The sequence below is a fragment of the Equus asinus genome, chromosome 16, assembly GCF_041296235.1.
Source record: "Equus asinus isolate D_3611 breed Donkey chromosome 16, EquAss-T2T_v2, whole genome shotgun sequence".
In the NCBI taxonomy this organism is placed as follows: Eukaryota; Metazoa; Chordata; class Mammalia; order Perissodactyla; family Equidae; genus Equus; species Equus asinus.
In genome coordinates this window covers 21,890,016-21,902,694 of record NC_091805.1, presented here as the reverse complement: position 1 = coordinate 21,902,694, position 12,679 = coordinate 21,890,016, and the positions used below count along the sequence as shown (strand labels likewise).

The following is a 12,679-nucleotide window of genomic DNA, read 5'->3' as shown; positions in this document are numbered from 1 at the left end:
GGAAATTTGAGAGTGGCTTCTTAGGGTGAGTTTAGCTTAGGGTTTCCCATGAGGTTACAGTCAAGATTTTACACAGGACCACAGTAATCTGAAGGCTTGACTGGGGCTGGAGGATCTGCTTTTATGGTGGCTCACTTATTGGCTGGCCAACTTGGTGCTAGTTGATGGAAGGCCTTATTTCCTCTCCAGGGGAACTCTCCACATGGCAATTTGAGTGTCTTCATGACGTAGTTGATGGCTTCCACCAGAGTTAGTGGTCCATGAGAGCAAGGTGGAAGGTATAGTGCCTTTTATGACCTAACCTCAGAAGTCACACTGTCACTTGTATATTCTGTTGGTCACATAGGCCTGCTATGATTCGAAATGGGAGGGGAATATACAAGGGCATTAATACCAGGAAGTGAGAATCATGGGGGTCCATCTTTGATTCTAGCTACCACAATTTAATTATGTTCGGATCTTGGAGAAATTCTTCTCCACATCTCTTGCCTATAACCTAATGTCTGATGCCATGAAGGTTTGTAGGTGGCACCAGTGCCAACATTAGAGACAGAGACTTTCAAGATTGTAGTGAGTATCTCAGCAGACGGTAGAAGCACTTAGGTAAGAGGAAAGGTGAATTAATTATCTAATTCTCCTTTCAGCATGAATGCAGTATAATCTTGTATAATATAGTACTGTTTCCTGGTAATCGAAAGCTTCTATTTTTTTGCTTGTCTTTGTGTTCTGATTTATGTGTTCAGAGGAAGTAGAATTAGTGCTGTTTGCAACAGCTACATCCAGAGACTGAGAAACGTTTTGCATTATCAAATAATTCATATTACTCTTGAATTTACATTTCATAGGTATAGACACAGACTTCAGGAAGCATGATAAAAATTCTTTACGTTAGCAACTAGATGGATATGAAATGCTAGAATGGTGAAGTTTTAAAAATATAGATATTTAGATTAGACAGTTTGTAAAGGAAATATAAAAAGTTTAATTTATGTAACTAATATTGATATTAATTATAATTTGTAATAGAAAATAAAAAGCAGTAGAAAATCTTCAAAGAGGTGACCTACTTAAATTTTAAAAATCTAGAAGCAGTGTGAGTAGTCATATTGAGCATTATTGCCACATAGTGAAATTTGCAAATAAGACTTTACATATCCTCTATTTAAAGATTTAATTACCAATGTCATTAGTTTTTTGTTTATTGCTGCATAACAAATACCACAAACTTAGCAGCTTAAAACAACACCCATTTATTATCTCACAGTTTTCATGAATCAAGAATCCAGTTGCTACTTAACTGGGTCTTCTGCTCAGGGTCATATGGCTGCGATCAAAGTGTCAGCTGCCTGCAGGATCATCTAGAGGCTTTGTTGGGGAAGTGTTCATTTCTAAGCTCATTCAGGCTGTGAGAAGAATTCACTTCTTTGAGATTGTAGAATTGAGGGCCCTGGCTTTTTGCTGGCTCTTTGCTGTAGGCCAACCTCTGGTCTTATGGACTGTCCACAGTCCCTAGAGGTCACCCACGGTTCCCTGCCATGTGGGCATTTTGAACACAGCTGCTTACTTCATCATAGAAGTCTCTAGCTCCAGGCTGCTAAGATGGAGTCTTATATAGTGTAACATAATCATAATCACATCAGTGACATCCCATCACCTTTACTATTTTCTGTTTGTTGGAAGAAGCAAGTCATAGACCCACGTACACTCAGAGGGAGGGTATCACACAAAAGCATGAACAGCAGGAGGTGGGAATCATAAGGGGGTCTTAAAGTCTGTCCACTACACTGATCAAACAGTGGAAGTAGCAACAAAATTATTCACAACTTGAAGAGGTCAAATGAAATTCCTGAAATATCATATTCTCTATAAAATAAAATTTTATAACTGATCAAAACAATGAAAATGTAAAAATTAGAATTATGCACAATGCAGAAGCAACAGTGTAACTCTGGCATGCTCATTAGCAGACAATTATTTTGTTCATGAAATTGGCAATTAGGCAAGAAAAGCAAAAACTTGAACTTTCTTCTGGATGATAATCCTGGAAAATGGCCATTATATTCTTTGGCAGTGTGAGGAGACTTCCAGGAAGACACAACTTGATTTAAAGTAATGGTTATCATTTTCCACTAGGTAAATATGAGAGAAAATTTAGTATTTCATTTTTCAACAAATTCTTTCAAGTGGAGAAAGAAACTGTAGAAGCTATCTTTTGTCTTCTGAGTTCAAAGGCAAAGGGTTTTGTCTCTATTGTTCTGTATTTCACAACCAATCTTGAAGGTTGTTTTTCAACAGTGAAGATTTGTGGCTGCAAACATATAGGTTCATTATTAAAGGAAGACAGACCCTCTCTTGCATTAAAAAAACAAAAAATCATGCATGTAGTTACTAGAATTGAAATAACTGACTAAATAGCAAACAAGCAATGACGTATTCAACAACATAAAAGATTGTCATGATGTGTGTGTGTGTTTGGTAGGGAAGATTCACCCTGAGCTAACATCTGTTGCCAGTCTTCCTCTTTTTTGTATGTGAGCTGCTGCCACAGCATGACCACTGACAGATGAGTGGTGTGGGTTCGTGCCCAGGAACTGAACCTGTGTTGCCAAAGTGGAGCACACCGAATTTAACCACTAGGCCACTGGGGCTGGCCCAGCATGAGGTTTTTTAAGAAGAAAATATATATTCATTATATAGCCAAATATAATGATGTTGTTTGTGGCATTGACTGTACTTTTCATAAAACAAAGTATGTTTAGATTTAGTAGAAATTACTTCAAAAATTGATGACACATGGTCCACATGTAAGAAGGATAAAAAAATAATAAATGATTTCTATCTAGAACACAGAATTAAGAATAAAATGAAATGTTTAATGGGTAGTAAAGTGAGAAGAAAAATAATACATAAAGATTTTAAAAGTAGATATTACTTAGTTCAACTAAATTGTTTCAGTGGCAAAGTCAAGTGGAACTAATATTTATTATACATCTTGTTGAACTAGCAGAAGAATAGGGAGTGAAATTAGTGAGTATTTCATTGTTTTTATTTGGATTGTAGAAAGTACAGGTTTTGTGATAAGTGGAGAACTGATCACAATTCTCTCCCTTTTCCCCTCTTCTAAGGGAGAAATCACTAGTTTTGTGGGAAGCTGAACTGGAGAGCAGGTCTTCCCACTGGTTGAGGATGGGGGCCAATCAGTCCCAAAGAGTGCATCCTCTGGGCAATCCTGAGTGAGCCCCGAGGATGTTTTCAGCAGTCCTGCTCCGCATCTTGTTCAGACTGATTGTGTCTTCATTCTTTAAGAAAAACTTTATTGAGATACAATCATTTACCATAAAATTAACCCTTTTAAAATGTACAGTACAGTGGTTATTAGTATATTCAGAGAGTTGTGTAGCTATCATACTAATTTTAGAACATTTTCATCACCCGGAAAGAAACGCTGTACCTATTAGCAGTCACTCCCCATTTCTCCCCATGCCACGGGCCCTACGCAACCACTAATCTGCTTTCTATCTCTGTGCATTTGCCTATTCTGAACATTACAGGTTAATGGACTCATGCACTATGTCCCCAAGTCTTTATTATTTCACCGAGGTTTCTGGAAAACCTACTTAGTATCTATGTAAAAAATCAGTCATCTCTTGTGTTTCAGATTTATTACAGAATTTATCCTCTACTTTTTCCATTACCTGTGCATCATTAATACTTTCAAATACCCATATTAGCTCATACCAAATAGAATGATGTATTGCAGATTTGTGAGCTTGTTGACAATAGAATTTGACTTCCAAGGACAATGAAAGCAAAACGCCTGCCTGAACTTCAGCTAACTTTGAAGGGGGTATGGCTACAATATGTTCAACTACACAGATGGTTTTTGCATTATCTTCTGATTACAGAATAAGGGAAACTGCTTCTAGTATGAGTTAACTGTCTTAAGAAACGTCATACTTTTTTTCTGTTGTTAAACCATCTTTTAATCTTAGCCTATTCATGTTCGTACCAGTAAACTAGTTTTTTGGCAATCTGTTAAATATATAATATTTAATATTGGCTTGCCTAAATAAAGAGATTGTAAGAATCTGATAATGTACTTTTATTTTTGTGTCTTATAAATTTTCAAAATGTTGATAATAATAAATCTTGTAAACCATTTGGTAAAGGTAACCTTTTAAGTGAGCTTTAAAATTGTTAAACCCAGTGGTAAATCTTTAGAGAAAAACTTTAGTATATAAAGTAAGAGTAACTGAGTAAGTGAGTTATTTTACAATATAATTTATAATGAGAAAGTGTGTTACTTTACTAACCTTCATAGTTTTACAGTGTAGAATTTTTGCTAGGTGTTTGAGAAGCTTGATTTTCAGTGGCATCGCAGTTTATGTTTGCAGTTTTTTATGTGCCTTATGCCTTTCCCCAATGAAATAGTACTTAAATGATTTTTTTTACATGTTGTATTGTATCTTGGAATTATGAGTTAAAGTATAGCATGATAGAAAGAGCATTGACTTTGCAGTCAGACTGCCTCCATTCACATCTCAGTCCCAGCCATCACCAATGGGTGCGAGTGCCCTTGCCTCTCTGTGCTTTAATTTCCTCAACTACCAAGTGAGGATATCAGTACTCATTGATTCGACCTGTTATGAAGATGAAATGAAGTAGTGTGTATATAATAATCTGTATAAAGCCCTTAGCACATGCTAAGTGTGCTAAACACATGCTTAAATAATATCAGCCATTTCATTCTTTGTGGTGTGGGTATAGGAACAGCATAAAATAGCAGAGATAACTAAGGGATTGATCAGCCAGAAATCTTGCATATATTCCCTCTCATTCAGTGAATCTTTATATAATGATGAATAAATTCCTATTTTCTCCAGCTTAGCTTTCCTTATATATTATGTGGCATTTAAAGTAATTTTTACAAAATATAGAAATATTGTATTTAACAAAATCGATGAAGTGTTATGCAATACAAATACAAGTTTTTATTGGACTACAATTTAGGGGTTAGGAAATAAATATTTTCTATTACTAAATTCTTTATCAGGAAACATAGCAAAAGTGAATTCTTTATCTATGTTGGCTTTAACAGCATTTCTTCCTCTTTCCCTGGGCCAGGGTTTTCCAGGTGACTTTGGAGACAGAGGCCCTGCTGGTCCTGATGGCAGTCCTGTGAGTACAATGTGGTGGTGCAGTCTTGCATCTGACATCACTGAGACTCCAGAGCAACTGCACTTGCCATCCTCATTACCACATTTGTGAATAAGTATTATTGGCCAGACAGTTTCCATACCACTGTGCACATTTCAATTTGTGATTTTTCAACATGGGAAATAAGCCAAAAATGTCATAAATAAACTCTATCTTGAAAGATCATCATTAAAATTAATTATATTGACCATGTTAAATGTGACTGCTTAAGTAAAATGTTAGAAATATATGATCACAATACTGACTTGTCTATCTGGGGAGGTGTTGAAGAAGGCTTTCATTTACATGAATATACTACCAAGCCTCATGCAAAAATTGTGCACTCAGTGATTGCTCTTTTGGACTCAAACTTGTCATTCATCTGCCTTACTTTTGAGTATTTTATAGAGAAGTCTTTTGGGGGATGGTTCAGATATCAATATTCAGATCTGGGAGTTACCATTCAAAAATTAATTTAATTATATTATCAAAGAATGATGATGGATTGCTGTTTTTTGATACTAGATAGAAAAATCTTCACTTTTTGCTCTCAAAGATCATCCAGGAACTACTCCCCAATCTATGCCATGCATCAATCTTTTCATAAGATTTTAAGGTGAATTAGAATCGACCACAAAATCCTTGTAGCCTAAAATAGGAATAGTTCCTATGTTTAGATATAGGTAAATTACTAACGTTTATACTTAAAGTAAATGTTTGAAAAACAGTTTCTTTTTATTTCCTTTTTCTGAATTATAACTATATTAGCTTATTCAGTTAATTTAGCCAAGGTTTTATTTGTTATAAGACTTGGCAGGTAAAAGAAGAATAGAAGTGATTTCCAAATAAATTGTTAAAAACTTGAATGATGTTTTAAGTAGAATGCTTGTGGTCCTTTTCTCCCCGTGATTCTGGGGAGCTTCTTATTTCAAGCATAACAGAGTAAGCATTATTTACTTTTTTCTTTAATACCATTTATGTACTTGCATACCTGATGTGAAGCCAGGTGATTTAATTTTTTATCAATTAGATATACATGAAGTTTCTTAGGGTTAGACTCCTACCATATTTAAAATTTTTCTTTTTGAAATCTGCTCTTTATTTAAATATAACATAGTCCTTCCTGAAGAGCATTTTCAGCCTTTAAAATCTTTAACCTATAAAAATAAACTGGATATTTTTAGTTTGTCGATTTATAATTCTCTTTATTTTATACTATGCCTTAGTTTCAAAACAGAATTTGAAATGCAAAAAAAAGAACTATTCTTGTACCTTGTACCATGTAAATAATGTAACAATGACCTGGAGTGGATTAAGAATTATCATAAAGACTATAATGACAAGTGCAAAAGAGTGTCGCAAAAACCCATCACAAATCAACTGGAAAAATTAATATTAATAATTTAAAATAAATAAAAATGTTTATATAAATAATTTAACAGTGTTGGTAATTTCTTACATTTGTATAGTGCTTTATGAGAATTTTCAAAACCTTTTATACATATGACAGTTTTCATTGTGACCTTTACAATGAGAATAAATATTATTATTCTTGTTTTATAAATGAGAAAACTGAAGTTTAGAGAATTTAAATAATATACTTCAAAAGAGTTGATAGTGTTTTACAACATCTGAATATTTTCTTCTAACCCTATATGCTGACCACCTGTCTTTTCATACAGTGTATAGGTTGGTTATGTCTATAATGCTGATTACTAATGGGATTTACATAAGATACATAGGAGACGTAGAAAAGTCTATATCCTAGGCTGGGCGATAGTTCTCTCGTCCAAAAGCGTGAAGCCAGGGGCACTTTTGAAGAACATAAAGTGCCACCAGAGATTTGTACTTCTTAGAAGGATGCAGAAGAGTAGGGAAGTTTTAGAAGTTAGCTGTAGAAGAAAATAAAATTTGATATATTTTTTCCTAGAATTTTTTGTCTTCATCTTTAGAAACTACACTTAGTAGTTTGGCATCATCTCTAACCGATTTTGCACATTTATTTTACATAGGGACTCGTAGGTAGCGTTGGTCCTCCGGGATTTCCTGGACTTACAGTGAGTATCAAATATCATCATTCTTATAAAATATTTTTTGTGGGTTTATAGTTGTTAGATGTGTTTTTAAAACTAGAAAAACGAGAAGTTTTAGTGTCATTTTTGGATATCAACTTGCTCAAATGTATTTCCTTACCAGATGTACGAATTAGACCAATAATATAAACCAAGAAATTAATTATACTTTATGATAAACTAAAATAACAAATTTCTACAGATTTATGAGTACATATGTATTTATGTATGTAGAGGCATGTGCTTTAGCATTCAGCTGAGCTGAAAGCAAGACTGACAAACCTTTATGAAATGTAAGGAGTCTAATGAAGATAGAATCTTAAAAGTAAACTATTTATATCCATAAAATAGTAGGATGTGACCATGAGCAGAGGTAAGATGTTCCTTAAAAATCAATTTAGAGCTTGCTCTAACGTGTGAAATAGGTAATTAAGACCCCAGAGTTTTATGCTGTAAATTATAGCCACAATATTTTTAGTTGGTACCTGAACACAGGTCTTCTGACTCCAAATCTAACATTCTTTCCCCACCTTCACTGCCCTAAGGCAGAAGGTGACAACTTGGCCAAAGGAATAAGTCAGGATTTCAGTTATTGGAACTCTGAAGAAATCAGCATAAGTTTTAACTTGCCATTTGGGGATGATGAGTATAAAATTAAGAGTCAGAAAACCTGAGTGAGTCTAAGAAATTTAAACTTTTCTCTTACATAATAATATTAGTATAGCAATAGTAATAAAATTAGCAAGGACAGCTCACTTTTATTTAGTATTTTCTATTTTCTGTAACTAGTATGTGCTAGTCACAAGTGATAAGTTATTTAATTCTCAGAACAACCCAGAACCACTTAGTCTACAAGTGTTGAGCCCAGGTTTGAAGCCAGATTATCTATATCCAGAGTCCAAAATTCTACCCGTTGTGCTATGCCACCTCCGAAGAACTTAGATTACTTGAAAATGTATACCGTCTCTCATGAGATTTCTTTAGGCTTCATGAGAAGCTCTATGTGAAGGTGGAATCCAAAGGGCCAATTTTTTTCTCTCAGAACTTAGAAGAAGGTTAAACCTGTAGGTGGTAGTCAGTGGCCTTATCAATGGGGAGAGAAAGGAAGCAGAGGAAGGGAGTTGGACTCCAAAAATATTTTTCATGCATTCTTCATTTAGCTTACTAACATCAAGTTATTTAGCTCAGAGTTTCTGCAATTACAGTTAAGATTAAGACCAAAATTCTTAACATAGCCTAAGATGTCTAGACTGTTTTGGTTCTTATCTGCATCTCGAGAACATAGTCTGTGCACTAGCAAAGCTGTTCCTTCTCAGATGCCCTGCAGCCTCCCTACTACATGGCCTTTGTACTGGTTTGTATACCTGAAACACTCTACCTCTACTTTTCTGCCTTGTTGTTAACTCTTATCCACCTTTCAGTTCCTGGGCTTAGCACAGTGCTGACACATAATAGTGCTCAGTAAAAATAACTGCTTTTTCTGTCCTTTCTCTTTCTCTACTCACCCTTTGGTAGATGGGAAGAGATTCTACAGAAAAGAAAATGACTAAGGACACTAACAGTCATCTTTGTAATCCTCTTCTCTTCTACATTGATATAGATGGCACTGTATACTTTTTGAAGTACTTTCCCATGCATATCTCATTTGTTCCTCAACAAGTAGTAAAGTAGATAGAGCAGGTATTACCACCTCCAGTGTATATTATTTAATTTTTTAATCAAAATAATGTGTGCACCTACTGAAGTATCAAATGCTGAACTAGACACTAGGCCTAAAAATACAAGTAAGATTTCTATTTTTGACAACGTTATAAAATCTAATGGCGTAGAAGGAAAGGAAGCAGTATCATACAATGTGATTACTGCTATAATGGACTAAAATTAAGCCACTGAGTAAGGAGCAATTTGTGTGATCTCAGAAAGTCAGAGTAGCTTTCACAAAGGAGACGTCTTTTAAGCTGTGTCTTAAAGACTGTGTATGAGTGGGGTGGGGTGGAAAAGGGGACAGGGCTCTTCAGGCAGAAGAAGACTCATTCAAATGCACCGAAGAGGGGAAAAATGGAATGTTTGGGAAATGGAAAGAGGAGTAGCAGGATTGTAGCCTAGGAGGTGTGGGAGGATGGGAGTGGCGTGGAAGGAGGTGAGGTTTTGAAGGTAATTGAGAGAGATTATGTAGAACCTTTATATTTCATATTAAGTAGTTTATCTACTTGTCCAGAACTGCAGCCTCTGCTTTCTCTCTCAAGAGTTACCTTCCAGCAAGTATAGTTTCTGACAAGAAATGGTATTGCCTTCTCTAAATTATTTTTTCCCTGCAGTTGATTGTTATTGTCATTTGCTTTCTTAAGTGCACTAGTGACAGTGATTATTACCTGTCAGTGTGGGTGGGTATGGTTGAAAAGCACAATGTGGAACTCACAGTCTTGGGCCAGCCCGGGGGCACAGCGGTTAAGCTTGCACGTTCCGCTTTGGCAGCCTGGGGTTTGCCGGTTTGGATCCCTGGGGTGGACATGTCACCATTTGTCAAGCAATGCTGTGGTAGGCATCCCACATACAAAGTAGAGGAAGATGGACACGGATGTTAGCTCAGGGCTGGTCTTCCTCAGCAAAAAGAGGAGGATTGGTGGCTGATGTTAGCTCAGCGCTAATCTTCCTCAAAAAAAAAACCAACATAGTCTTTTCCACAATATGCTCACTCATGTGAACTCTAATTAGCCAGTGGCTGCTGTTTTTATATAAAGAACCTATCTTTGTGTCTGTTTCTTTGACTGACTTTGACTTAAAAGTTCTCGATTATTTATGATGGTGTGGGAGGCTCTTCTCCCTCTAGTGATATATCCCAGACACTCTCAAGCTCCCATGCATGAAAGTATATCTTCTGTCTACTCCATCTTCCCATGGAAGAAGAGTGTGATAAGTTGGGAGTACTGAAGAGCATTCTGATTATCTTTGTGGAACTGAAAACTGCTCTTAACCTATCATGGATCGCTTTCGGAAGGCTGTAGTTTGTGACGAGTAGGATTTTCCACACAACTTGTGACATGCCACAAAATGTTTGATGTTTCTTGGAAATCTCTATATCCATATCATTTTATTTTTTAATTCTCTATTTTAGCAAGTCTTTCATAACGTATATGTTTTTTGATATCTCCCAACACTTGCTATTTTGTGATTTTTCTTTGAGTCATTAAAAAGTAAAATAGGATATTGTGCATACAAAGTACATTCATCTGAAGATGCCAAACTATGCACAGGAATATATTTACTGAAACAAAAGTTAAAAATATTATATTGTCTATAGAAAAAACAACAGGACAACAAAGAAATATTTGTTTGTAAGATATTCCTTTCCATATTTACATGATTATTGCTGCAAAATTTCCAAACAGATGTTTATTATGTTTTTTGAAACTATCATAAATTTTAAAGCTATGAACTTTGAATAAACTAGCCATTGTAATTATAAGAATGTTTGTTTCCTATTGACAGAGTTTGTCAACGATGTATTAATATTGCATATCTGTTTGTTAGGTTGGAAAGTATTACTCTTTGCCTCTCACAGTCCCATATGTTTCAGGATTAAACATGTTGGAAATAACTTATGTTAGTTATATTTCACAGACTTTAGGACTCACTGAAAAGTAAAGACATCATATTTTCCATTCTGAAATTTGTAGTATTTAAATGTAGACTATTAGAAATACTTTGTTATGTCGGGAGATACAAGTCTAAAAATCACTATTTTAAATTTTATTTTTAAAGTTGGTAACTTCCTCCAGTATTCATTCCATACTTTCTTTTAAAACTATCATGTACCTTTTATTATGTTGGGTCTGGGAAATAAAAAATGACTAAATTATGCTTCTGCTCTCACAGAATGCACAGACTAGAAAGACAGAATAAAAAAGTACAGTACAGTATACTCAGTAGTGTAGAAGAAGGGCATTCCAGTAGTGTAACCATATCTTCAAAGGCTTGGAGCATGAGATAAGGCAGAGCGTGTTCCGAGAATGCAGAACAGTCCATTGTGGCTAAAATGTTGGATTTGGAGGAAGGAGAAGTAGAAGAGGAGGGACAAATGGGAGGAGATGAGACTGGAAGGATTGGTGGAGCCTGGTAGGAAAGGCTGGGATGCTGTCCTAAGAAATTTGGATTGTAACTATAAAGTTTCTGCATTGTCACAGATATACCTTGAAAAGTTCCTTATTTGAAAGCCATTAAAGGAAGATTTAAACCAACTTGGTCTTTGAGGATGAAGGATGATACGGTAGCCAAGTACAAAGAAATAATAAGAGAAAGAAAGAAAATTGAGGTGTCAGTGACCCAGAAATTATAACTGATCCCCAAACCATCAAGAGATGTCCACCATTTTTTCAAATTTTACTTTCAGATACCCTTATTGTTGTTACTGTCTTTTGTCTTCTAAAATGCCATGTTGAAGGAGTTTTTCTAAGTCTCTTGCTTGCAGGAGATGATAGTGGTATTTATGTTTTTGAGGAATCTTGCATTGGAGCATTAAAACTGAGGACCTTGACATTGGTGACTACGTCTTTTTCATCTTTGTTTCCTCAACAGTACTACAGTGTCTGGTACATATTATGCCCAATAAATGTTAAATGATGAATGAGTGAGAGAAGCCCAGAAGAGTAGAGTCTTGTGTTCTCAGTTTATCCTTGAAATTATGGTAAATTTTCTCATTATGCAAATTTCAAATCATAAAATAAAATCATTGGAATGCCTGGCACGTAGTAACTGCCTGGTAAATATTTATTAGATAAATGAGTGAAATAAAAATCTAAGACAATCAAAGGAAGTATTTATTAAATACTTCTTGGGGACATGGCACTAAAATATTTCATCTGTCTTCAAGATATTATGTAGTTGGAGACATATTTGGAGATGAATGTCATGGACAGTAAGTATTACAGGAGCTCAAGGAAGGGAAAGGTCCTTGTGGATGAAATCAGTATGAGAAGCTTCAGGAAATAAGATGGACTTCATAAAGTTTCAAGATTGTGTGATTTATAAATGTGGAGAGAAAAAGAGGTTGTTGTTGAAGAATAAAGCATGAGTGGGAGCTTAGTGAGATGAACTGTTCTGGGTTAATTAATGAATTAATTTTACCACATTCTCTTTGTAATCCTAATGGATGCTTAATGATGCCTTTTTTTCTTACTGCTTTTCAGGGCAGTGTTGGCCCAATGGGACCAATAGGACCTTCTGGAACTCCTGGCCCAATGGTATGGTTCTGTTTGCATAGTGGATATTTCCATTTAATTTCTCTATGATGTCACAAAATATCATTTTTTCTTTTAGGGTCTTTCAGGGAATAAGGGCCTACCTGGAATCAAAGGTGATAAGGTGATTTAAATATTTATATTATCATAGAGATCATTTCTTATCACATTAAT

At 35.2% G+C, this 12,679-nt stretch overlaps 1 protein-coding gene across 1 annotated transcript in view; it reads left to right on the top strand.

Annotated features, from left to right (window-relative positions):
* COL24A1 (collagen type XXIV alpha 1 chain) overlaps positions 1-12,679 on the top strand; it is a 355,376-nt gene that overhangs the window by 88,827 nt on the left and 253,870 nt on the right. The window contains exons 14-17 of the mRNA XM_044749176.2: positions 5,125-5,178; positions 7,209-7,253; positions 12,455-12,508; positions 12,585-12,629. Coding sequence (XP_044605111.2) covers positions 5,125-5,178; positions 7,209-7,253; positions 12,455-12,508; positions 12,585-12,629 — 198 coding nt within the window. The remainder of the gene's footprint in view (positions 1-5,124; positions 5,179-7,208; positions 7,254-12,454; positions 12,509-12,584; positions 12,630-12,679) is intronic.